This window comes from Panthera tigris, chromosome F3, assembly GCF_018350195.1.
Source record: "Panthera tigris isolate Pti1 chromosome F3, P.tigris_Pti1_mat1.1, whole genome shotgun sequence".
NCBI classification, from domain to species: domain Eukaryota; kingdom Metazoa; phylum Chordata; class Mammalia; order Carnivora; family Felidae; genus Panthera; species Panthera tigris.
In genome coordinates, this window is record NC_056678.1 from 69,060,294 (window position 1) to 69,086,539 (window position 26,246).

Genomic DNA, 26,246 nt, shown 5'->3' on the forward strand with positions numbered 1-26,246 from the left:
CACAATTTAAAACTTTTTTACACTGTATAGACTTTGAAGAGACTGTTTAAAGTCTCTTAGGGGCTTTTGGAAGATGACTCCTTATTTGATTACACTAGAAACAAACTTTGTTTTATCTCTTAAGGATTCTGAAATACTCTGAAGCAGAATACTCTCCCCCAGTGTATATAGCTGAGATGGAAAAAGAAGAGAAACAAGGAGATATGATTTTGGTGTCTGGGATCAGAACTGGTGCTGCTGTTGTAAAAGTTCGAATTTATGAACCATTCTACAAGGTAAAAAGTTTGTGCCATAAACTTAGATTAAAGAACCTTGCCCGTGGAATATAATTGTTTGGTTTTTTTTTAACGTTTATTTATTTTTGAGAGAGAGAGCATAAGCTGGAGAGGGGTATATACAGAGAGAATCCCAAACTGTCTCTACACTGTCAGTGAAGAGCCCAATCCCATGAACCCGTGAGATTATGACCGGAGCTGAAATCAAGAGTAGGACACTTAACTGATTGAGCCACCCAAGCACCCCGAAAGCAATTGTTTCTTATATTTATCTATAGCGGAAGCCCTCTAATCTGATATGATTTGGGTCAGTAATTGGTCATTTAATTGAAAAGTCATTTGAGGGGTGCCTGAGTTGCTCAGTCATTTGGGTGTCTCTTTTTCTTAAATTTTTTTTAAGTTTATTTATTTATTCTGAGAAGTGTGTGAGTGGGGTAGGGACAGAGAGAGAGAGGGAGACAGAGAATGCCAAGCAGGTTCCGCACTGTCAGTGTAGAGCCCAGTGTGGGGCTTGAACTCAAAAACCGTGAGATCATGACCTGAGCCAAAATCAAGAGTCAGGCACTTAACCAACTGAGCCACCTAGGCACCCCAGGAAAGAATTTTTAAATATCTGTAAGATATTTTATTATTTTTAAAATGTTTATTTATTTTAGAGAGAGAGAGATGGAACACAAGCAGGGGAGGGGCAGAGAGAGAGGGAGACACCAATCTGAAGCAGATGCCAGGCTCTGAGCTGTCAGCACAGAGCCCAGTGCAGGGCTCAAACCCATGGACTGTGAGATCATGACCTGAGCCAAAGTCCGATGCTCAAGCAGCTGAGCCACCTGGCGCCCCTCTATAAGATATTTTAAAAGAAACTTGTAAGAAGTAAATTTTTAACAAGGAAGATGACCTTCAGGATTTTGCCTATGGAACCTGTTTTTTTCCTTCCTCTTTTAGAACGTGGCAGCAGCATTGATACGTCTGCTGGTTTTGGAGAATATATTTCTTATACCATCCCATGATATTTATCTCTTAGTAGGAGCATATATTAAATACCGAGCTGCAAAAATGGTGCAGGGAAGAATGACAGGTAAGGTGATTTATCTTTTCCTAAGACTTAACATTTCCCAAATCCTTCCTGCTGACAGTAAGAGAAGCAGCTCCACCTTACGTATACACATACTTTGTGTTTTTAGATTTTGTGATAAAGTATTCCTAAAGTGCTATACCTGAGATAATATTGGATAGAGATGGTCCCCATATCTTGAACAGGCTAATGCTTAGCATCAGTGCCTATGGGCTTCTGAATTCTGGTACTAGTTGTTTTTTTTTTTTAAGTTTCTTTTTTTTTTTTTTTGAGAATAAGAGCACAAGCAGGGTAGGGCAGAGAGAGAGAGAGAGAGAGAGAGAGAGAGAGAGAGAGAGAATCCCAAGCAGGCTCCACACTGTCAGCAGAGAGCCTGACATGGGGCTCAAACTCACAAACCGTGAGATCATGACCTGAGCGAAGTCAGATGCTTAACCAACTGAGCCACCCAGGCGCCCCTGTTACTAGTTTTAATAGGGCAAGTGAGGAAACTTTACCAGAGGGACTTGAATGATTTTTGCAAAAGTTTTTTTTTTTTAATTTAAAAAAATGTCTATTTATTTTTGAGAGGGAGAGAGACAGAGTGTCAATGGGGGAGGAGCAGAGAGAGAGGAAGACACAGAATCTGAAGCAGGTTCCAGGCTCTGAGCTGTCAGCACAGAGCCTGATGTAGGGCTCGAACTCACAGACCGTGAGATCCTGACCCGAGCCAAAGTCAGACGCTTAACTGACTGAGCCATCCAGGCACCCCACGAAAGTTGTTTCTTGAGAAGCTCAGCTCATTAACTGAAAACTCAACACTCTAATGATCCCAGAAGTCCCATTCAGTTTATAAAGTGTGCATTGGATCCATTAGCATTAGTCCTTTCCTTACTTAGTGGGGATCCTCCCTGCTACTTTCAGTTCACTGGTTTTTAAGAATGCAAGCAAGGTCAACAGTTAACTCATGTAGTATTCTCCCCCAAAATGGCTAAATGTTGAAATTCATCATAGTGGGAAGGAAATTAGAAGCAGATCATACTCTTATTTAGGCCTGCTTCCTGATTTTCCTCTTCTAATCCAACAATATGCTGTTGTATGTATTTTTCATGTCTTACAGAGGTGGAGTTCCCCTTAGAACACTACACGCTGGAAATGCAAGACCACAGAATTGCATTTAATGGGTCTCTTTCCGGGAAGGTGGCATTACTGGATGAGAAGACAGCCACAGTGACTGCTGTCCAACTGGGCCAAACTAACCTTGTCTTTGTCCATAAAAGTATCCTTTTCAAGTTTTAGCTGCTGATCTATGTTTCCCTGAGCATACTAGACATGTTCCTTGATAAAGTAATTTGGTAAAATTATACTTATTTTGTATAGTTTTATTTTTAACAAAGAACTATGAATTATTATCATCATAATTTCTAACAAAGGGTAGGTAGAGAAAAGAATAGTTGGAACTTGGGATCTGTTGATTTCAGTACTTATTTGCAACCTCAGTTAAATTATAATTAGGAGATGGGAGGAAGACAGCTTGAAGAAACTTGTGTGAATTTTACTTAATTTGTTCTTTCCTATTTCCACATGAATAATTGAGAAAAGACGGTATGGTATTTTCTGCAGTAGATGCTTAATTAATATTTGTTAAATTGAGTTGAGAGTAATTCTTTTTTAATTTTTTTTTTTAACGTTTATTTATTTTTGAGACAGAGAGAGACAGAGCATGAACGGGGGAGGGTCAGAGAGAGGGAGACACAGAATCTGAAACAGGCTCCAGGCTCTGAGCTGTCAGCACAGAGCCCGACGTGGGACTCGAACTCACAGACCGCGAGATCATGACCCGAGCCGAAGTCGGCTGCCCAACCGACTGAGCCACCCAGGCGCCCCTTTTTTAATTTTTTAAATATTTATTTTGAGAGGGAGAGAGCAAGCACGAGTCGGGGAGGGACAGAGAGGGGGAGAGAGAGAATCCCAAGCAGGCTCTGTGCTGTCAGCACAGAGCCCAAAGTGGGGCTTAAATCCACGACAGGAGATCATGACCTGAGCTGAAATCAATAGTCAGATGCTCAACCAGCTGAGCCACCCAGGCGCCCTGGCAGCTAAATGAATATTAAAAGCATGGACCATGATTTTTTTTCTATCATTCCATTTTCTTTAAATTTGAAATTCAAGAATACTTGATTCCTGTGATGACTGCGTCCCTCAGACTTTTCTCAGAAGTATACACATTTAAGTTTCTGCTTTCCAAAAGATAATAAAAGATAGGATTTTTGTTTGTTTCTGTTTGTACATTTATTTTTTTCTTTGGTAGTTCACATCTGTCTTTTCACCCAACTCTGGTTCATATGATTTTCTTAAGAAGAAATTAAGATGTCCATATGAGATCCGTGTCTGGACTCCCAAATTGCACCATATATGTTGTAGAGCCTGGATTTTTAGGTATTTTTAGATAATAATTTTAAGAAAAATGAATAGCTTAAACTATTTCACTAGAAAGAGTGCATTAGAAACTAGAGTGCTTTTATTATTATTATTTTTATTTGAGAGAGAGAGAGCACGTGCATGCGTGGGAGGAGCAGAGGGGGAGAGAAAGAATCTCAAGCAGGTTCCACACTCAGCGCGGAGCTCTATGCAGGGCTCGGTCCCATAACCCTGGGATCATGACGTGAGCCAAAATCAAGAGTCGGATGCTCAACCAACTGAGCCACCCTGGCACCCTTAGAGTACCTCTTTAACCTTCGAATTTAAACTTCTTTTGACATGTTTTCTCACACTGTTATGATGGTTACATGCTATCTGCAAGAGTGAAGCATCTTGAAACAGATGGTGAAAAAATAGGAAGATGCATGTGATACAATATTGGGTTAGGAAAAGAGACTTTATTATTTTTAAAAAAAAATTTTTTTTGACGTTTATTTATTTTTGGGACAGAGAGAGACAGAGCATGAAGGGGGGAGGGGCAGAGAGAGAAGGAGACACAGAATCGGAAGCAGGCTCCAGGCTCTGAGCCATCAGCCCAGAGCCTGATGCGGGGCTCGAACTCACGGACCGCAAGATCGTGACCTGAGCTGAAGTCGGACGCTTAACCGACTGCGCCACCCAGGCGCCCCTGGAAAAGAGACTTTATACAAAGAAAGAAGAATACTAATGTCCTTAGGTCATATGAATCTAATATTACGTAAAGAAGCTGAAATCTTGCCTGACACATTAGGAATGAGCAAAATTGTGGTTTGTTTGGTATACAGATATAAGTGAGAGTGTTTCTTTATACCTGAGTTGAACTAAGTGAAGCCAGGATCTTTAGAACTCCAAATTATTATACAACTTGATGGAGGGAACCAAAAGGTCAACCTTGGAAACCATGTCCATCTGTTAGCAAATTTTGGACATTGAATCATTTGTATAAGTTTGTATTTTTTAATTCATTGTAGAAAAATGTTGGCCTCTTCTGATACCTTTGTTTCTTGATTTGTGTACAGATTTCACAGTCCAACCTGGAGACCGGTGGAGTCTAGAGGTGGGACAGGTGTATGTCATTACAGTGGAAGTGTTTGATAAAAGCAGCACGAAGGTCTATATTTCAGATGTGAGTGTCTTTTTTGTATTTTTCTAGCCCCTCTTGTGGATGACTTCTTGAGTGGGCCATCTTTCTGGCTACGAAGGGTTTTTTTCTTTTGCTTCCAGATTTTACTTTTAAAGTTACTACTTTATGGTTGTCATTAAATAGTTCTGTCCTTGAGAAATCCTAAACCAGCAGTAAAATATATAGTTCAGTGATAATTCTAGAAAAGAGGTGGAGAGGGTCTCATTCACCGACTCCCTTAGAGTTGGTCACCCCCAGCGACATGGGGCGAGGATCAGTGGCGCCACAGACAGCAGTGCGGCACTCATGTTTCAGCGCCCTTTTGTTTTCCCTGAAAACTGTCAACGTATGGAATGGCAAAAATTATACCCAAATTTGCATAAAGTTTGACTCTTTCTATTTCTGATCACTTGCCATTAATGAATCTTTCAAAAATTAGTATTTTAAAATTATATCTTTCCGACTTTCTATGATGAGATACTTTCCATGATCAGAGCAAAGGTATTATTTTTATTTATCCCTAGAATGCATATCCACACCTTTTTTTAATGCTTTGGGGTTAAGATGGAGTTAGTGAAAAAAAATCTCCAGTTTCATATTGCTGTTGGGCTAATTTTCAGAATCTCAGGATTATGTTCCAGTTCCTACAGGAGTACTTTGAAGAGCAGCTCACTACGGTGAATGGATCTTATCATGTGGTAAAAGCCCTGAAAAGTGGTGTCGTGCTGATAAATGCATCCCTGACTTCCATCATTTACCAGGTAGGAATTTATTTTTATTTAATTCAAAAATTTTTTATTAGTTTATTTTTTGAGAGCGAGAGCAGGGGAGGGACAGAGAGGGAGAGAGAGAATCCTAAGTAGACTTCACACTCTCAGCCTAGAGCTGGACGTGGGGCTCGAACTCGTGAACCGTGAGATCATGGGCTGAGCCAAAATCAAGAGTTAGATGCTTAACCTGCTGAGCCACCCAGCCTCCCCTACCAGGTGGGAATTTAAAGGATAATCTTTAAATCCTGAGAACCCTGATGAGGGTTGGATGACTTGTTGATTTGCAAGCAGATACGTGGCATATTCCACCTGTATCTTTCAATAAAAATGAAAAAGAAGACGATAAACCGTATACTTGGTAGTTTATACCTGTACGGATTTCCTGTTGCAGTTTTTGTTATTGCTCATATTTGCATTTCTGGTCATTGTGTATACATTCACCATTTGAGGTTCCTTTAAAAAATTATTTGGGCGTACCTGAATGGCTCATTCAGTTAAGCATCCAACTCATGATCTCAGCTGGGCTCTGTACTGGGCGTGAAGTTTGCTTAAAATAAAATAAAAAATAAAAATAAAATAAAATACATATTCATGTGCACATTTCTTTGTGTTGTCAGATCCACATAGAGTACTTTCTATTCCGAAAATCCAAAGGATTAATACGTCAGTGTATTTGACCATGCCGCCAACCTTGAACTTTTTGCATTGTTTCCATTTCTTATTCTTATAAATGCCATAACTGAATTTCTTTGTACATTTTTTCTTTTGGTTAATTTTTATATGACATAATGCCAGATTTCTGATTTTTAAGTTTCTGATTTTTAACAGCCTGCCAAATTTATCTCCATCTCCCAAACCTATTTGTTCTTCACAGATCCTTTCATCTGGTTATTTAAGACAGATCCCGAGTGGCCCTTGACTCTTCCTTCCCCCTCACCTGCTACATTCAGTACACTGTTGAATGCCATGTCAATTCTTGTGAATGTCTCCCAACCCATTTTTTACTATTCCCATGGTGATTTTCACCTAGACCTTCATAGCAATTTTCTTCCTTCCTTCTTTCCTTCTTTCTTCCTTCCTTTTGCAATCTCTAGGGCTTGAAATCATGACCCCAAGATCAAGAGTTGAATGCTCTACCAACTGAGGTAGCCAGGAGCCCCTCACGTTTTTTTTTTTAATGTTTATTTATTTTTGAGAAAGAGAGAGACAGAGTGTGAGCCAGGGAAGGTCAGAGAGAGAGGGAGACACAGAATCGGAAGCAGGCTCCAGACTCTGAGCTGTCAGCACAGAGCCCAAAGCAGGGCTCGAACTCACAAACTGTGAGATCATGACCTGAGCCAAAGTGGGACCTCTAACTGACTGAGCCACCCAGGCGTCCCTAATTTTTATTTTTTTAAATGTTTTATTTATTTTTGAGAGAGAGAATACGAGCAGGGGAGAGGCAGAGAGAGAGGGGGAGACAGAGAATCCGAAGCAGGCTCCAGGCTCTGAGCTCAACCCACTGGGCCACCCAAGTACCCCAGTTTCTTTTTTCTTTCTTAACTTTTTATTTATTTTTTTAACAATTTTTTTAACGTTTATTTATTTTTGAGACAGAGAGAGACAGAGCATGAATGGGGGAGGGTCAGAGAGAGGGAGACACAGAATCTGAAACAGGCTCCAGGCTCTGAGCTGTCAGCACAGAGCCCGACGCGGGGCTCGAACTCATGGACCACGAGATCATGACCTGAGCTGAAGTCGGACACTCAACCAACTGAGCCACCCAGGCACCCCTTTTCTTAACTTTTTAAAAAATGTTTATTTTTGAGAGCATGCTTGAGCACGTGTGCAAGTGGAGGAGGGGCAGAGAGAGGAGGAGTAAGAGGACTTAAAGTGGGCTCTTTGCTGACAGCGGAGAGCCTGATGTGGGGCTTGAACTCACAAGCCATGAGATCATGAGCTGAGCCAAAGTCGGACGCTTAACCCACTGAGCCACCCAGGCACCCCTGTATAGCAGTTTTTTAATGGGTATTCCTACCTCTGATATCACCCCTAGCTGGAACCATATTCTAAAAACTACAGAAATTGTGTGTTTACTGTTTAAATTCCTTTGGTGGCATCCCATTGGTTTTAAGGTAAAGTTAAAACTCCTTAATATGGTTTTAATAGGGCCCTCCATGACAGAGATCACAAAGGGGGTGATCTCTAGCCTATATCTTGGTTTGTGGTCTTTTTATTTTGGCGTGCAAACTTTCCATTTATTTATTTTTTTGACCTTTTATTTATCTACTTATTTTAGAGAGCGAGAGAGCATGAATGGGAGGGGGGAAGAGGGAGAGAGAGAGAGAGAGAGAGAGAGAATCTTAAGCAGGCTCCAGGCTTAGCACAGAGCAGATGTGGGGCTGAATCCCATGACCCTGGGATCATGACCTGAGCATCAGTTGCTCAACTGAATGAGGTGCCCCAAAAACTTCTTTTTAATTGAGAAATTTTATTTTTTACTTATTCTTTTTATTTGACGGTTTCTTTTTTTTTATTACTTTAATTTTTTTAAATGTTTATTTTTGAGGGGCGCCTGGGTGGCTCAGTCGGTTAAGCGTCTGACTTCAGCTCAGGTCACGATCTCACGGCCAGTGAGTTCGAGCCCCGCGTCGGGCTCTGGGCTGATGGCTCAGAGCCTGGAGCCTGCTTCTGATTCTGTGTCTTCCTCTCTCTTTGCCCCTCCCCCGTTCATGCTCTGTCTCTCTCTGTCCCAAAAATAAATAAACGTTAAAAAAAAAAATTAAAAAAAAAAAGAAGAAAAAAAAATGTTTATTTTTGAAAGAGAGACAGAGTGTGAGCTGGGGAGGGACAGAGAGGGAGACACAGAATCTGAGGCAGTCTCCAGGCTCTGAGCTGTCAGCACAGACCCCGACCATGGGGCTTGAACTCATGGACCAGGAGATCATGATCTGAGCCTGAGATGGATGCTTAACCGACTGAGGCACCCAGGTGCCCCTTAATTTAAATAAAACCTAGGATTTCTGCTTCTCTAGGTTATATGAAAATCTGACAGGGGCATCCGGATGGCTCAGTTGGTTGAGCATCCGACTTAGGCTCAGGTCATAATTTCACTGTTTGTGAGTTCAGGCCCCGAGTTGGGCTCTCTGCTGTTAGCCTGCTTCGCATCCTCTGTCCCCTTCCCTCTGCCCCTCTCCAACTTGCACTCTCTCCAAACAGAAAAAAAGAATCTGACAATGATTAACTGGGACAGACTACACCATTTAGACTATGCTTTTAATTCTGCTGTTTCCCTCCATTCACTATTATTTCATATTCAGCTTAATAGGCCTGTCTAGGGGTGCCTGCGTGGGCTCAGTTGGTTAAGTGTCAGACTTCCGCTCACGCCATGATCTCATGGTTCATGAGTTCAAGCCCCATGTCAGGCTCTGTGCTGACAGCTGGGAGCCTGGAGCCTGCTTCGGATTCTGTGTCTCCCTCTTTCTCTGCCCCTCCCTTGCTTGCGCTCTGTCTCTCTCTCACAAAAATAAATAAACATTAAAAAAAAATGCTGTGGGAATTTAATTTTGTGACTCTACCTGAATGATTGGCCCAAGACAACTTTTCCAGTTGCAGGTCTTGTCACTCTCTCTCCATTATGTATCAACCACACTGAACTTCCAGTTTCTAGAAAATGCATTCTTCCTTTTTGCCTCTAAGTTTCCTTTCCATTTGTTTATTTTCATTGTTATAAACAAATACAGTTTCTTTTGTCTATAAAACTTTGTGTACTCAGTGTGAAACATCACTTCTTCAGGCCTGTTTTCCCCTTTCATATATATTCTCAGAACTCCCAAACTTCCCAGGTCATAATATTCATCATATTTTACTGTTATTATTTGCTCCTTTTATCACATTATAAACTTTGAGGGCAATGATTATGCCTACTTTGTTCACAACTGTTGCCCTAACATCTAACAGAGTGACTAACATGTTGTTGGCAGAAATAAGTATTTGTTAAGTGGTGTTTAGGTTACTTCTAACAATTTTAGGTTTACATTCATTAGTAAAATATGTCCATTTTTTTCAACAATATTTACTCAACAGTTTTTTTTTAAGTTTACTTATTTATTTTGAGAGAGAGTGCAAGTAGGGGAGGAGCAGAGAGAGAGAGGGAGAGAGAGAGAATTCCAAGCAGTCTCTGCACTGTGCAGAGCCCAATGCAGGGCTCGAACTCAGGAACCATAAGATCATGACTTGAGCTGACGTCGGACACTTAACTGACTGAGGCACCCAGGTGCCCCTCTTTTGTTTTCAATATTAAAAGAATTTTTTTTAAGTAATCTCTACACCCAACATAGAGCTTGAATTCATGACCCTGAGATATCAAGAGTGACATACCCTGGGGCACCTGGGTGGCTCAGTCAGTTAAGTGCCTGACTTCGTTCAGGTCATGATCTCACAGTTCGTGGGTGCTGACAGCTCCTGGAGCCTGCTTCAGATTCTGTGTCTCCCTCTCTCTTTGCCCCTCACCTGCTCATGCTCTCTCTCTCTCAAAAATAAATAAACATTAAAAAAATTTTTTTAATAAAAACAATGTGACATACTGTACCAACTGAGCCAGCTAGGCACCCCCTCAGTTTTTTCAATAATATTTAATACACAGTGATTTTTTTTTTGTACACTGTATGGCATTTCTGGCAATTTGACACTATTCTAGAATCATTCTTCAATCCCAAAGATCCTGCTTTTTAAAAAATAATACGTTTTAAAATGAGCTCTCACCATCACCTCTTTATTTTTATTTATTTTTTTAATGTTTATTTTTGAGAGAGAGAGAGAGAGCAAGAGAGGCAGAGTGCAAGTAGGGGAGGGGTAGAGAGAGGGAGACACAGAATCTGAAGTAGGCTCCAGGCTCTGAGCTGTCAGCACAGAGCCTGACGCGGGCTCAAATTTGTGAACCGAGAGATCATGACTTGAGCCGAAGTCAGATGCTTAACCGACTGACTCACCCAGGCGCCCCACACCCTTACTCTTTTAAAAATTGGTTTTATTTTGATATTTTTGCCTAATTATGCTGTTCATCAAGTTCAGATTTGGTGTGGAAATTGTAATTGACACCTACTGTACTCTTTTTTTTTTTTTTAAATAAAGCTTCACTAAAAAAAAATTTTTTTAATGTTTATTTTTGAGAGAGAGAGAGCACAAGCAGGGGAGGGTCAGAGAGAGAGGGAGACACAGAATCTGAAGCAGGCTCCAGGCTCTGAGCCAGCACAGAGCCTGACGTGGGGCTCGAACTCACGAACTGTGAGATCACGACTTGAGCTGAGGCCAGATGCTTAACCAACTGAGCCACCCAGGCACCCTGACATCTACTATACTCTTAATTTGGTGAGGCTAGAGACAGTTCTTGGGTTTTCCTAGTTTCCTTAATACCTAGTCAAGAGATAGTAATTCATCTTTTTTGTGTTGGGATTAAAATGTGGATTATATATGGTCCGAAATCGGAGAGTCTTCATTGAATATATTGGAGCACTTAACCATTTTGGAGGAAAAGTTATCATTAATAACTTTCTTAAACTGTTTATTTTGGAATTATAGATTTACAGGAAGTTATAGAAATAGTACATAGGACAAGATGTACAGATGGCCAATAAACATATAAAAACATGTTCAACATAATTAGTCATTAGGAAAATTCAAATCAAAATCATAATGAGATACCACTTGACACCCACTGGCTGAAAATAAAAAGGACAGACAATGATAAGTATTGATAAGCATGTAGAGAAATTTGAACCCTTACACACTCTTGGGGGGAATGTGTGTAAGTGAGTAAACGGTGTTGCTGCTTTGGAAAACACCTGGCAGTTATCAACAGACAAAATATAGAACTACTGTGTTACCCAGCCATTCTGCTCTTATGTATATATGCAAGAAACATGAAAACATTTTGACTCAAAAGCTTGTGCATGAATGTTCATAGCATTATTTATAGTAGAAAGTGGACACAACCCAAATGTTCATCAGCTGAGGAGTAGATAATAAATTATGGTGCATCCATATTCCATACAATGGAGTATTTGGCAATAGAAAACAAATACTGATATATGCTACAGCATGGGTAATTCTTGAAAACATTATGCTGAGTGAAAAAGCCAGACACAGGCCACATGTTGCATGATTGCATTTATGTGAAATGTCAAAAACAGGCAAATCCATAGACAGAAAGCAGTAAATATGGTCACCTAGGACTGGGGGAGGGAGTGGTCAGCTAGGGATGGGAGAGGGAGTGGTCACCCAGGACTGGGGGAAGCAGTGGTCACCTAGGACTGGGGGAGGGAGCAGTCACCTAGGGCTGGGAGAGGGGAGTGGTCACCTAAGGCTGGGGGAGGGAGTGGTCAGCTAGGGCTAGGAGAGGAAGCGGTCATCTAGGGCTGGGGGAGGGAGTGGAGGGCTTGGAGAGTGACAGCTAAGGTGTAGGGTTTGGTTTTGGTGTAATGAAAATGTTCTAAAATTGATTGTGGGGATGGATGAAAAACTGAATGTACTAAACATAATGCCCTTAATATTTATCTAAATTGTTAACATGCATCAATATATAATTTAAAAACTGCTGAGTTATATTCCATTGTATTGATACACTAGAGTTTTTTAACCATTCAGCTATTGAAGGACATTTTTTTTCCCCTAGTATTTGGCTATAATAAATAAAGTGGCTCTGAACCCTTTTTATTTTTAAGTTATTTATTTTGAGAGAGAGAGAGGGAACAGGGGAGGAGCAGACAAGGAGAGAGAGAATCCCAAGTAGGCTCTGTGCTCTCAGCACAGAGCCTGACACAGGGCTTGAACCCACAAAACTTTGAGATCATGACTTGAGCCAAAACCAAGAGTTAGACACTTAACCAACTGAGCCACCCAGGTACCCCAATAATTCTAATAATTTATCTATAGAATCACTTATATTTTATATCATATCATCTGTAATTGACAGATTTGTTTCTTTCCTGTCCTAATCCAATACCCACTTTTTCCAATCGTAATGCCTTTTACTTTTTTTTCTTGCCTTATTCACAATCTCCAGTACAATGCCAAACAGACATGGTAATAATGTTTCTGATCTCAAAGGAAAGCTTTTTCTCTGTTAAGTGTGATGTTTAGTTTCTTTAAACAATATGCCCTTTCGGGGGTGCCTGGGGGGCTCAGTCAGTTAAGTGTCCAACTTCAGGACATGATCTCACGGTTCATGGGTTCAAGCCCCGCATGGGGCTCTGTGCTGACAGCTCAGAGCCTAGAGCCTGCTTCAGATTCTGTGTCTCCTTCTCTCTCTGCCCCTCCTCTGCTCACACTCTGTCTCTCTCTCTCTCTCAAACATAAATAGACATTAAAAAAAATTTTTTTAAAGGTATGCCCTTTCAAATTACTGAAATTTCCTTTTATTCCTAAATTCCCATATCCTAGATGAATGAATGTTATATTTCAGTGTATATTTCCTGCAAACGTTAAGATGATTCCGTAATTTTGGGGCACCTGGGTGGCTTAGTCAATTAAGCGTCCAGCTTTGCAGGTCATGATCTCTGGGTCTGTGAGTTCAAGCCCCGCATCGGGCTGTGTGCTGACAGCTCAGAGCCTGGATCCTGCTTCGGATTCTGTGTCTCCCTCTCTCTCTGCCCCTCCCCTGCTCACACTCTGTCTCTATCTCTCAAAAGTAAATGTTAAAAAAAAAGATGATTCTGTAATTTCTTTTTCTATTGTGAATTTCAGTAATTAATTTTTTAAGTTTATTTATATTTAGAGAGAGAGAGAAAGAGCACGCAAGTAGGGGAGGGGCAGACAGAAAGGGAGACTGAGAATCCCAGGCAGACTCCATGTTGTCAATGCGGAGACCAACTTGGGGCTTGAAGTCCTGAACTGTGACGTCATGATCTGAGCCAAAATCAAGAGTCTGACGCTTAAATGAGTGAGTGATCCAGGTGCTCCTGTTACTTTCTTTTCTATTTTTTGGAATAGTTTCAGAAGAATAGGTTTTTAAAAAAATTTTTTTAATGTTTATCTAAGAGAGGGAGAGGGAGAACAAATGGGGAGGGGCAGATAGAGAAGGAGAGGGAGAGAATCCCAAGCAGGCTTTGCACTGCCAGCACAGAGCCTGGTGTGGGGCTCGAACTCACAAACTGTGAAATCATGACCTGAGCCAAAGCCAAGAGTCAGACACTTAACTAAGCCACTGAGGCACCCCCAGAAGAATAGGTATTAATTCTTCTTTAAATTTTTGGTAGAATTCACCTCTGAATCCATCTGGCCCTGGACTTTTGTTTGTTGGCAGTTTTTTGATTACTGATTCAGTTTCATTGTTGGTAATCAGTGTGTGCAATGTTCCTATTTCTTCCTGTTTTAGTTTTGGTAGGTTATATGTTTCTAGGATTTAATCCATTTCTTCTTGGTTGTCCAATTTGTTGTCATCTAGTTATTCATAATATTCTCTTATAATTGTATCTCTGTGGTTTTGGTTGTTATTTCTTCTCTTTCATTTGTGATTTTATTTATTTGGGTCCTTCCACTTTTCTTTTGGATAAGTCTGACTAGAGGTTTATCAATTTTTTCCCCCAAAGAATCAGCTCCTGGTTTCATTGGTCTGTTCTCTTGTTTTTCAGTTTCTATATCATTTATTTTTGCTCTAATCTTTATTATTTCCTTCCTTTTGCTGGTTTTAGGTTTTGTTTGTTCTTTTTCTAGTTCCTTTAAGTGTAAGATTAGATTGTTTATTTGAGATTTTTCTTGCTTCTTGAGGTACGCCTGTATTTCTATAAACTTAGAACCACTCTTACATCCTAAAGGTTTCAAACCATTGTGGTTTATTTTCATTTGTTTTTGTGTACTTTTTTTATTTCTTTTATTTAATGGTTGACCCATTCATTGTCTATTTAACCTTCACGTATTTGTGGTCTTTCCAGATTTTTTCTTGTGGTTGACTTCTGGTTTCATAGCATTGTAGTCAGAAAAGATGCATATGACTTCAGTCTTTTTGAACTTGTTGATGCTTGTTTTGTGGCCTAATATGTGTGATCTGTTCTGGAGAATGTTCCACATACACTGTAAAAGGATGTATATTCTGCTGTTTTGGGATAGAACGCTCTGAATATATCTGTTAAATACATTTGGCCCAGTGTGTCATTCAAAGCCATTGTTTCCTTGTTGATTTTCTGTTTTGATGACCTGTCCATTGATGTGAGTGGTGTGTTAAAGGCCCGTAATGTTATTGTATAGTAATTGTAATATCATTGTATATTGTATTGCATTTGATAATAGTCAATTAGTTCCTTTATGTTTTTTATTAATTGTTTTATGTGTTTGGGTTCTCTCATGTTGGATGCATAAATATTTACAATTGCTATATTTTCTTGTTGGATTGTCCCTTTTATTATTGCAAAGTGCTCATCTTTGCCTCTTGTTATGGTCTTTGTTTTAAAGTCTGTATTGTTACTTCAGCTTTCTTTTGACACCCATTTGCATGATAAATATTTATCTGTCCCTTCACTTTCAGTCTGCAGGTGTCTTTAGGTCTAGAACGAGTCCCTTGTTGGGATCCTGGCTGGCTCAGTCAATAGAACATGCGACTCTTGATCTTGGGGTTGTAGGTTCAAGCCCCACATTGGATGTAGAGATTACTTAAAATAAAATCTTAAATAAACAAAATGGGTCTCTTGTAGGAAGCATATAACTGGGTCTTTGTTGTTGTTGTTGTTGTTTTATCCATTCTGTGTCTTTTGATTGGAGCATTTAGTGCATTTACTTTCCAAGTCATTATTGGTAGTTATGTATTTATTGCCATTTGGTTACTTGTTTTCTGGTTGTTTCTGAAGATTTTCTCTGATCCTTGTCTTTCCCTCTTTCATCATATGCTGGTTTTCTTTAGTGATGTATTTGGATTTCTTTCCTTGTATTCTTTGCTTATTTATTAGTGGTTTCGATTTGTGGTTGCCATTAGGTTTGTATATAACCTCTTCTGCATAAAGCAGTCAATATTAAGCTGATGGCTGTTTAACTTTGAACCCATTCTTTCTCTTCTCCTCCCCATGTTTATGTATATGTTGTCATATTTTAGATCCTTTTATTTTGTGAGTTTCTTGAGTGAGTTTTTACAGAAATATTCATTTTTACTTCTTTTGTATGTTCTACTTTACATACTCTCACTAATGGTCTTCCCTTTCTATTCATAGAGTCCTCTTTAGGTTTCTTGTAGGGCTGGTTTAGTAGTCATGAACTTCTTTAGGTTTTACTTGTCTGGGAAACTCTCTCTCTCTGCTTCCATTCTGACTGAGAGTCTTGCTGGATAGAGTATTCTTGGCTGCAGGTTTTTCTCATGTAGCACATTGGTCATGCTACTCCCTTCTGGCTTGGGAAAAATCTATTGATAGCTTTATGGGTTTCTCTTGTATGTAATTGTCTTCTTTTGTCTTGCTGCTTTTAAGATTTTTTCTTTTTTTTAATACTTTTTTTTAATGTTTTTGTTTTTGAGAGAGAGAGAGAGAGAGAGAGGGAAAAGAGCACGAGTGGGGAGGAACAGAGAGAGAGAGGAGAACAGAGGATCCAAAGCAGGCTCTGGGCTGACAGCAGAGAGCCCAACATGGGGCTTAAACCCACAAACCATGAGATCATGACCTGAACCAAAGTCAGACACTCAACTGGCTGAGCCACCCAGGTGCCCCTTTAATAATTTTTTTAATGTTTATTTATTTTGAGACAGATAGAGTGTGTGAAAGTAGGGAAGGGGTAGAGAGAGAGAGAAAAAAAAAAATCTCAAGCCTGCTCTGTGCTGTCAGCACAGAGTCAGACATGGGGCCTGATCTTATCAACCATGGGATCATGACCTGAGCTGAAATCAAGAGTCAGACCCTTAACTGCCTGAGCTACCCAGGCGCCCCTAAGATTTTTTCCTTACCACTCTATTCTGCCATTTTAATTACAATATGTCTTGGTGTGGATCTGCTTTTGTTGGAGGTTCTCTGTGCCTCCTCGATCTGGATATCTGTTTCCTTCCCCAGATGAGGGAAATTTTTAGCTATTATTTCTTCAAAGGAATTCTCTGGCCCCTTTTCTCTTTCTTCTTCTTCTGAGATTCCTATAATACAAATGTTTTTTACGTTTGATGGAGTTACTGAGTTCCCTAAGTCTCTTCTTGTTTTACGTAATTCTTTTTTTTCTCCCGTTTGTTCAGCTTCATTGGTTTCCATGACTCTGTCTTCTAGGTCACCGATTCGTTCCTCTGCTTCCTCCAGCCTGCTGTTCATTCCATCAAGCATGCTTCTCATTTTACTTATTGAGTCCTTTATCTCTGCTATGTTATTCCTTATCTCTGTGTTAATGGTCTCACTGGTGTCCTCCACTCTTTTCTCAAGTCCAGCGAGTATCTTTATGGTCATTACTTTATTTTTATGTTTGTACGTATGTATGTATGTTTATTTTTGAGAGAGAGAGAGATGGAGTGCAAGCAGGGAAGGGGCAGAGAGAAAGAGGGAGACTGAATCCAAAGCAGGCTTCAGGCTCTGAGCTATCAGCACAGAGTCTGATACAGTACTTGAACTCACCAGCCATGAGATCCTGACCCGAGCCGAAGTCGGACGCTTAACCAATTGAGCTACCCAGGCGCCCCTATGATCATGACTTTAAATTCTCCATCAGGCTTGTTCCTTCTATCTGTTTCACTTAGATCTCTGACTGTGGTCTTGTCCTGTTCTTTCACTGGACAGATTCCTCTGTCTTCTCATTTGGTCGAAGTCTCTGTGCCTGTTTCTGTGTACTAAGAAAGTCAGCTACATCTCCTGCTGTTGAAGGTAATGGCCTTATGAAAAAGAGGTCCTGTAGTGCCCTGCTTCATAGTGTCCCCTGTTGCCCAGGGCCTGGCGCTTCCGGGAGTATCTCCAGTGTGTGCTGCCTGCATGTACTCTGCTGTCGTGTCCTGGCTGCTTTACCTTCCAAGCCAGTCGTCTGCAGAGGCTCTCTGTGCCTGTTGTGGGCAGTGTTTGGTCCCTGGCCTGAACGTGGCAGCTTTTAAGTAGATGTGCTCTGGTCTGCTTATGAGATGAAACCTGTTGCCGCCACCGCCGGAACCCAGGCCTTGCAAAACTCCTGGGTTGAAAGATGTGGTGTGGGCAGGAGTTCGGACCGCTCTTCTGGGGTTGGGAGCTTGCTGTGCTGGGAGTGGGGCGAGCGTAAGTGGCAGCCGTGGTTCCTCTGGAGTGCGAGGGGGCGGGGCTTGGTGTAAGCAAGTTAGGTAGCGAGTGTGGGCACTGCACTGGTTCCCACAGGTGCCCTGTACTTACCCTGAGAGGCAGGGGAGGGAAACGGTGCCTGCTAGTGCCTTTGTTTCTGGAAGGGTCTCTCTGTGAATGCCGCCTCTCTGGGATGCAGTTGGAGAAGAGCAGATAACCTCCCCACTGTGTGTCCCAGATGCTCTTCAGATCTCTTTTTCCACGCTGTGTGTCTGCAAGCTGTTTGCTCTGCTTTCTGTCCAGGAGCTGCTCGATGCCCCCTCCCCCCAGCTCCCAACACTCTCCCCTCCCATGCCCATCGACCTTTAAAACTCCAGGCCTTAAGCCCCAGGTTGCAAGTACTCGAAATTCAGCCCCTCTCACCTTCTGCTTTCCCAGCCAATTGCTATGGGGAATCATTGTCTCCCTGTACTCCCCTGTACGCTCGTCTGTCTCTCACCCTTCTCCGTGACTTGCTGCGGCTCCCTCCCCACCACAGTGGCCACAATCTGTTTCCCTCCCAAACCATGTCTTCCTATTTTCTTCAGCATGGCTTCTTTTCCACCCCTAGTTATGGAGTTTGATCTGGTAGTCTTCAGGTCGGTTTTGGGGGGTATTTAGGAGGATCTGGTAGTTATATTCATGGGAATATATTCTGGGTATATTCATGGGACGAGGTGAGCCTAGGGTCCTCCTAGGTTGGGGTCTGCCACTATCTTCCCTAGCCCCCAGAACACCCATATCTTATAGCAGAATGATGTTCTCTTAAACTGAAAGACTTATTTTCAGTTTATGATCCAGCTACTTTAAAGACTGAGGAGAAAATTCAGGGCCATTATCACAGATGTGAGAATGTTAATAAATATTTCAGGGGTGCCTGGGTGGCTCGGTTAAGCATCCGACTTTGGCTCAGGTCATGATTTCACAGCTCATGGGTTTGAGCCCCATGTCGGTCTCTGTGCTGACAGCTCAGAACCTGGAACCTGCTTCAGATTCTGTGTCTCTCTCTGTCTGTGCCCCTCCCCTGCATCACACACTGTCTCCCTCTGTCCTAAAAATAAGTAAACATTGCAAAAAATAAAATAATAAATATTTCATATTTCAGGGCTTCTTTAAAAACCAGATAGATAAAAAAAATTGATTGATTGATTTTTACCTTTGTAGGGAAAATGCCAAGATAGTTGAGTGGGGGCAGTTGTTTTATCTCTATACATTCCCCCCCAATCTTGCTGTTTCTTTAATGATGAAAGGACTGTCTTTTTTTAAAAATTTTTTTTTTAACGTTTATTTTTGAGACAAAGAGAGACAGAGCATGAACAGGGGAGGAGCAGAGAGAGAGGGAGACACAGAATCTGAAACAGGCTCCAGGCTCTGAGCTGTCAGCACAGAGCCCGACGTGGGACTCGAACTCACGGACCGTGAGATCATGACCTGAGCCAAAGTCGGACGCTTAACCCACCAAGCCACCCAGGCGCCCCAATGAAAGGACTGTCTTACCCCTAGCACCTTTAATGTTCCTTTTATTCTGAGTAGCTTGGCATATCCCTTTGTCTTCATAGTTTACATATTTAACTGATGGTTGTTCAAGGGTCTTTCTTTCTGAAACTATGGTATCTCTTCTTATGTTGATAAAACTTTGTTATGTCAGGAAATTTTAACAATTTTCCCAGATGGTGATACTTATTTTAACTCTGATAAAAGCCCTTTCGTTATTATTGGAGTATAGAAGCTGTGGTTCTTCAGTGAATAGGAATATTTATTTACTTCTTTTATAGAAAGAAACTGGTTGCATAATTCATTAGCACACCATTTTGCTGATGTTTTGCAAATAAATGAATGTGGATTGTAAAAAAGTCCTTATAAAATCTGTTTTGCACCCTTTTCCCTATAGAATAAAAATATTCAGCTTATAAAATTTCCAGTTGTACATCAGCAAGAAGTGAAGATTTATTTCCCTATCAAGCTTACACCCAACTTTCTGGCATTTCCTCATCATCCTATGGGAATATTATATCGTTATAAAGTACAGGTATGGTGTTCTATAATACGAAAAAATTTACAAAGAGATAATTCAGTTTCTCTGATAGCTTAATTTATTGAAATTTGGTTAATGTTTAAAAATTTTCCCCCTAATCCTAGTAACATAACCCAGTTTCTGGTGACAACCAAGTTGTTGTTGAATACTATCATCTTGATAAGACATGCTGTACTTTCGGTCTCTCTTCCACATATTCATTACTTGTGACTTTTGTAAAGTTTTGTCAAGCTCCCTTGTGCCCTTTTTGACATTTTGTGATAGTGCCATTACATAAGCTCCCTTTGGTATTTCCCTACCCAAGTGCCTACTTTCCTATAGCATCATATCTTCTTAGCATGTCCAGAAATAATTTCTTCTTTTTTTTTCTTTTGATGTTTATTTATTTTTGAGAGAGAGAGAAAATGAGCAGGGGAGGGGCAGAGAGAGAGGGAGACACAGAATCTGCAGCAGGCTGTAGTCTCTGAGCTGTGAGCACAGACCCTGATGCGGGGCTCAAATTCACGAACCACAAGATCATGACCTGAGCTGAAGTCAGATGCTTAACCGACTGAGCCACATAGGCGCCCCCAGAAATAATTTGTTACATAGTTTTGTTATTTCTTAAACTTTATTTCACTGGGTTTTACTTCTTTGCTTAAATTTCATTTTCCTCCATGGGCAGTTAAATATAAATAGGGTTGTTATTTTTTCACAGGTAGAGGGTGGCAGTGGCAACTTCACTTGGACCTCTTCTAATGAAACAGTGGCTGTGGTGACCACCAAAGGAGTAGTGACTGCAGGCCAGGTCAGGGGGAACAGTACTGTTTTGGCCCGAGATGTACAAAATCCCTTTCGATATGGAGAAATTAAGGTAAATAACTCTCCAAAGATCCTTATTATCACCCCTGAGACACTGCTGGCTAAATTTAAGTACAGAACAAATAAAAATAATAAATTTAAGTACAGAACATGTTTTTTTTTTTTTAATGTTTATTTATTTTTGAGAGAGCGAGAGAGAGAGAGCGAGCACAAGCAGAGGAGGGGCAGAGAGAGAGAGGGAGACGCAGAATCCGAAGCAAGTTCCAGGCTCGAACCCACAAACCATGGGATCATGACATGAACTGAAGTCAGATGCTTAACCGACTAAGCCACCCAGGCGCCCCAAGTACAGAACATGTTTAAAAATCTTTCTACTCCAAATTGGGTATTTGAAAATGAGGCTCAAATTCAATCTGAAAGTACATATTCCTTAAATATTTCTGGACCTTGGTTGAATCCTGCTTCACTTCACAGCCAGTTACTGAATGGGTATTCTTGTTTCCTTATCTCTCAAGTGGAGATAATGATAGTATCTACTTCAGTGGGTTATTGTCAGAATTAAATGAGGTAAGGTTTTTTCAATGCTTGGAATATATTCAATAATTAGTTATCTATTTTTGTTACTGTACTTTGTTATTATCACATGACCTTCGTAATAACTTTATTTTTAGTCTCATATTGCTTGTCTTGATTAAAAACTTCTTTTTACTATATAATCGCATTCTTGTTTTTCCTCCACTTTTGATATATGTTAACGTGTGTTGTCCCCTGAAAGACTTAGCATTTTCTTATCATTCAGTGAACATTTACTAAGTACTCTTAAGGCACTTAACTCCATACTAGATATCATAGGACATTCAAAGCAACATAACATATCATCCCTGCTTTAAAGAATCTAAATTCTATTTGGGAGATCTATTCACATGAATTTAAATAACATTTTAAGGGAATTATGTGAGTTATTTTAAAGCAGTATATGATTGAGAGCTACTTGAATTGTGTAGTAAAAGTATTATTAATATATAAAAGAAAAATCCTTGTAGATTTGACTACTTAGAGACTGTCATGAAGAGATGAGAATTTGAACAAGACTTTGAAAGATAGAGCCAAACTAAGGCCTAAGGATCAAACTCAACCTGCTGCTTTTTTGATAAAGTTTTATCAGAACACAGCCACCCTCATTCATTTATGTATTGCTACTTTTAAGCCACAACTAGAGAGTTGGGGGTTGTCTCAGAAACTGTGTGCCCCCCCTTCCCCCCCCCCCACAAGCCTAAAATGTTTGCTGTCTAGCTTATTCCAGAAAACTTTTGCTGATTCCCACAGTAGATAGTGGAGAGCCATCCCAGGTTTTTAAGGTCAATAATATGGTAGAGCTTGTGTTTAGAAAGTACCTGATTATTTTTTTTGTCGGTCACAAGTATAATATTAAACAACAACAAAAAAAGGAATGGAAGATATTTGCTAGTGCTATGTACTAGTAGATTAGAATTGATCGAAGGGAGAAAGGAAGGAAAAGTGTCCAGTTAAGCCTGACTTAGTAATATGGTATTGAGAATAGAGAAAAGGGGGAAAATGAAGTGTTATTTTGCAGGTAGACTTAGTCAGATTTGATGCCCAGTGGAGTGGGGAAGACTGAAACATTTAAAGACAGGGGTTTCTGCAGCTTTGGCAGCTGGATGAATATAAAATGCAAGAAAAGGAAAAAGGAAAAGAGGAAGATGATGAATTCAGTTTTGAATACATTTAGTGTGATTCACCTGCGGAGCATCTGGGTGAATATTTGTTATTGATAATAGGGTTCTGAAGTACAACTGAAAGATTAGGACTAGAAATAAACATTTGGAATTATCAGGATATGGTTGGTCATTGAAGTTTTGGAACTGGGTAAGGTTTCCGAGGAAGAGCGTATAGGCAGAAGAGAAGGTGAACTCTGAGTAATATGTGTCATTTTAAGGGATGTAGGCAGAACAAGATGAACTAGCAGAAGGACCAAGGAAAGTGACAGAAAAAATAGTCCCTTTGGGCTACCATAACAAAATACCACAGACTGGGTGGTGTGTAAACAACAGAAATTTATTTCTCACAGTTTGGAGCCTGAGAAGTCCAAAATCACGGCACCAGCAGATTTGGTGTCTGGTGAGGGAAAATTCCAGATTCATAGGAGGCTGTCTTTTTTGCTGTAACCTCACATGGTAGAAGGGCTAGGGAGTTCTGTGGGGTCTCTTTTATAAAGGCACTAATTTAATTTCATTCATGACCTGATCAGCTCCCAAAGTCCTCACCTCCTAATACCATCACTTTGGGGAATTAGGATTTCAACATAGGAATTTGAGGGGGGGGGGGGGACACAAACATTTAATCTATAGCAAAGACAAAAGATATTTTTTAAAAGATACTGAGAAGAGGAAGTGCTTTATATCTGAGGCTAGCAAAGTTTTTCTGTAAAGGGCCAGACAGTAAATATGTTAGCATTTGTAAACCATGTATATATACTCTCATATTCTTCTTTGTTGTTGTTTGTTTTAAAACCTTTTAAGGATGTGAAAACCATTCTTAGCTTACAAAAACTAAGAAAATTGGGCACTGGCCATCATTTGCCAGATTCTTGCTGTATGGTGTTAGATGCTTTAGACAAATCAGTTGACGAAGGAATGAAATGAGTGACATGATTAACACTCCCTCCCCAACACACAGTATATGATACATATTTTTGTACACAAAACATACATATGTGTTTACGTATGTGTGTATTTAAATACTTAAGGAACGCTTTCTTTTCTTCTTAGACTTTCCTGACATAACTTTCTTGATAGATTAATTTTTTCCCTCTAGATATATGTCCTGAAACTGAACAAAATGGAACTGTTACCATTTCATGCTGATGTGGAGATTGGCCAGATTATAGAAATCCCCATTGCAATGTATCATGTAAATAAGGAGACCAAAGAAGTCATCGTGTTCACAGACTGCTCTCATTTATTGTTGCATCTGAACATGGATAAGCAAGGGGTCTTTACTCTTCTCAAGGAAGGTAAGAGTAAGCCTTTTATTTTCTCCTTTCTTTGTCTTCGAATGAAAGGACCAACCATCAATTCAGAAACTACAAACTATAGTATAAATTCACATATTACCTTTCTTTGTAGTACTTTTATTTATTCCATCAACTGCCTTGTTATGATGTAATTTAAAAACAAAGGCACAGAAATTGAATAGCATTTTCAGAGTCCTTGTAGCTATTCCTTCAATTCCTATGAAGATCTTTCTAATCTCAAGCTTCCTCTTTAATATATATATCATACATCTTTCTAAGATAGATGTAGTGACATTATTAAATTTATTCAAAAAAAGAAAGTATCTTTTTCTTTCTTTTTTTTTTTAAATGTTTGTTTATTTTTGAGAGTGGAGGAAAGGCCAGAGATGGGGGGACAGAAGATCCAAAGTGGGCTCCGTGTTGTCAGCGGGTTTTGAATCATGAATGGTGACATCATGGCCTGAGCTGAAGTTGGACGCTTAACTGATGGAGGCCCTCAAGGCACCCCAAGAAAATATCTTTTTTTTTCTTTTTTTCATTTTTGAGAGACAGAGAGCATGACGGAGGGAGAGGCAGAGAGAGAGGGAGATACAGAATCCGAGGCAGGCTCCAGGCCCCAGGCCCCAAGCTGTCAGCACAGAGCCCGATCTGGGGCTTGAACTCACGAACCATGAGATCATGACCCGAGCAGAAGTTGAACACTTAACTGACTGAGCCACCCAGGTGCCCTGAAAATATCTTTTTCTAATGAAAAGAGAATATGAAAAGAGAATATGAAGAAGCTATCCATAAAGACCAACATCATTTTCTCTTACCAAACATTATGTGTGATCCTGATTACTATTGTCTTTTAATCAGTAATAACAGTGGGTAGCATCCAACATTTACTTAGCTATTTGCTATTTGCTAGGCTCTGTTCTGAATACTTTTCATATATTAGCTCATTTAATTCTCACAGTACATCTGCAATTTGGACTTCTCCCTTGCCAAGTGTACTATATAATATCTCTTTTGGAATACCTGGGTAGCTCAGTAGGTTAAGCATCTGACTCTTCATTTCAGCTCAGGTCATGAGCTCACGGTTCGTGGGTTCGAGCCCCGCCGCGGGCTCTGGGCTGACAGCGTAGAGCCTGCTTGGGATTCTCATCTCCCTCTCTCTCTGCCCCTCCCTCACTTGTGAGTACTCTCTCTCTCTCCTGTGTCTCTCAAATAAACAAACATTAAAAAAAATAACGTCTCTTTCCTCTTCTCTGTTCTCAAGGTGTGTCTCCTAATTTTTAGGCCCTCACTATCTCTCACCTAGAATATAACAACATCCTCCTAATGCTGCTTGCCTTTGATAATCCATGGCCACCACATGGAGTTTCATGAAACTTACTTTCATTACTTTTCCTGCTCAAAAATTGAGAGGCTTCTCACTGCTGGTGGAATAGAGCTGAAATCCTTAAAGTTTATGTTCAAGGCCTCTACAAGAAAACCCAGTGTGCCTTTTATAACTTCATATTTTGGCTTCATATATGTCTCTAGCCACACAAACTGCTTAAGTGAAAATTTCCCGTATAGCCACCCTTCACGTACTCCTGCGTATCTCATTTGTATTTCTGTCTTTGCTCATTCATCACTTGAGATACATCTTATACATGTCTAAATCTTCCTTTACCTCTCCAACTAGAAGTAATCTTTCTGTTTTCTAGCCTTCCATGTTTATCATTTTCTTTTTTTAACTTTTATTTTAGAGAGAGAGCATGAGCAGGGGAGAGGGGCAGAAGGAGAGAGAGAGTGAATATCAGGCTCCAGGCCCAGTGCAGTGCAGAACCCAACCCGGGACAAGATCTTATGAACCATGAAATCATGACCCGAGCCAAAATCAGGAGTTGGACGCTTAACTGACTGAGCCACTTAGGCGCCCATGCTTATAATTTTCTATTAATACTTTAATTTATGTAAATGTTCACTTTCCCGTTCTAAACTATAAATGCCTTTGCTGATATATATGTTATGTTCCTCACTGAACATAAAATTGTGTCTTACCTGATACATGTTAATAGAAGGAACAGATTTTTATATAGATTTGATATAAACATTTGGGGCCTAGTAGTGTATGAGATCAAGATGTTTTTTAATGTATTAAAATTCTTATATTTCTATAGACTGATCCCCATTGAGAACTGACTGCTTATTACCCTAATGAAGTCATGTTTTTTTGATTTGCAGGTATTCAAAGACCTGGACCAACGCACTGTTCTAGTACACATATAGCAGCCAAATCTCTAGGCCATACTCTGGTAACAGTGAGTGTGACTGAGTATGAAGAGTATTTGGAGAGCAGTGCCACGTTTGCTGCTTATGAACCCCTAAAGGTGAGGCATTTCATGGTAAGGAACTGGCATATCTTTTCATGGAACCCACTGTGTCCACTTAGAGTCTTGCCAGCTGTCTGTGATTTCTGTGAAAGATCGGTTATATTTGTGTTCTCTTTATTTACCACTCC

General features: G+C 40.2%; 1 protein-coding gene across 5 annotated transcripts in view; it reads left to right on the top strand.

The window, feature by feature from the left end:
- NUP210L (nucleoporin 210 like) overlaps nucleotides 1–26,246 on the top strand; it is an 87,294-nt gene that overhangs the window by 12,143 nt on the left and 48,905 nt on the right. For all 5 annotated transcript variants that reach the window (XM_042976953.1, XM_042976956.1, XM_042976955.1 and 2 more), the window contains 10 exons: nucleotides 125–275; nucleotides 1,218–1,350; nucleotides 2,447–2,605; nucleotides 3,697–3,765; nucleotides 4,806–4,912; nucleotides 5,530–5,670; nucleotides 19,777–19,914; nucleotides 20,618–20,773; nucleotides 23,557–23,755; nucleotides 25,970–26,115. In XM_042976953.1, coding sequence (XP_042832887.1) covers nucleotides 125–275; nucleotides 1,218–1,350; nucleotides 2,447–2,605; nucleotides 3,697–3,765; nucleotides 4,806–4,912; nucleotides 5,530–5,670; nucleotides 19,777–19,914; nucleotides 20,618–20,773; nucleotides 23,557–23,755; nucleotides 25,970–26,115 — 1,399 coding nt within the window. The remainder of the gene's footprint in view (nucleotides 1–124; nucleotides 276–1,217; nucleotides 1,351–2,446; nucleotides 2,606–3,696; nucleotides 3,766–4,805; nucleotides 4,913–5,529; nucleotides 5,671–19,776; nucleotides 19,915–20,617; nucleotides 20,774–23,556; nucleotides 23,756–25,969; nucleotides 26,116–26,246) is intronic.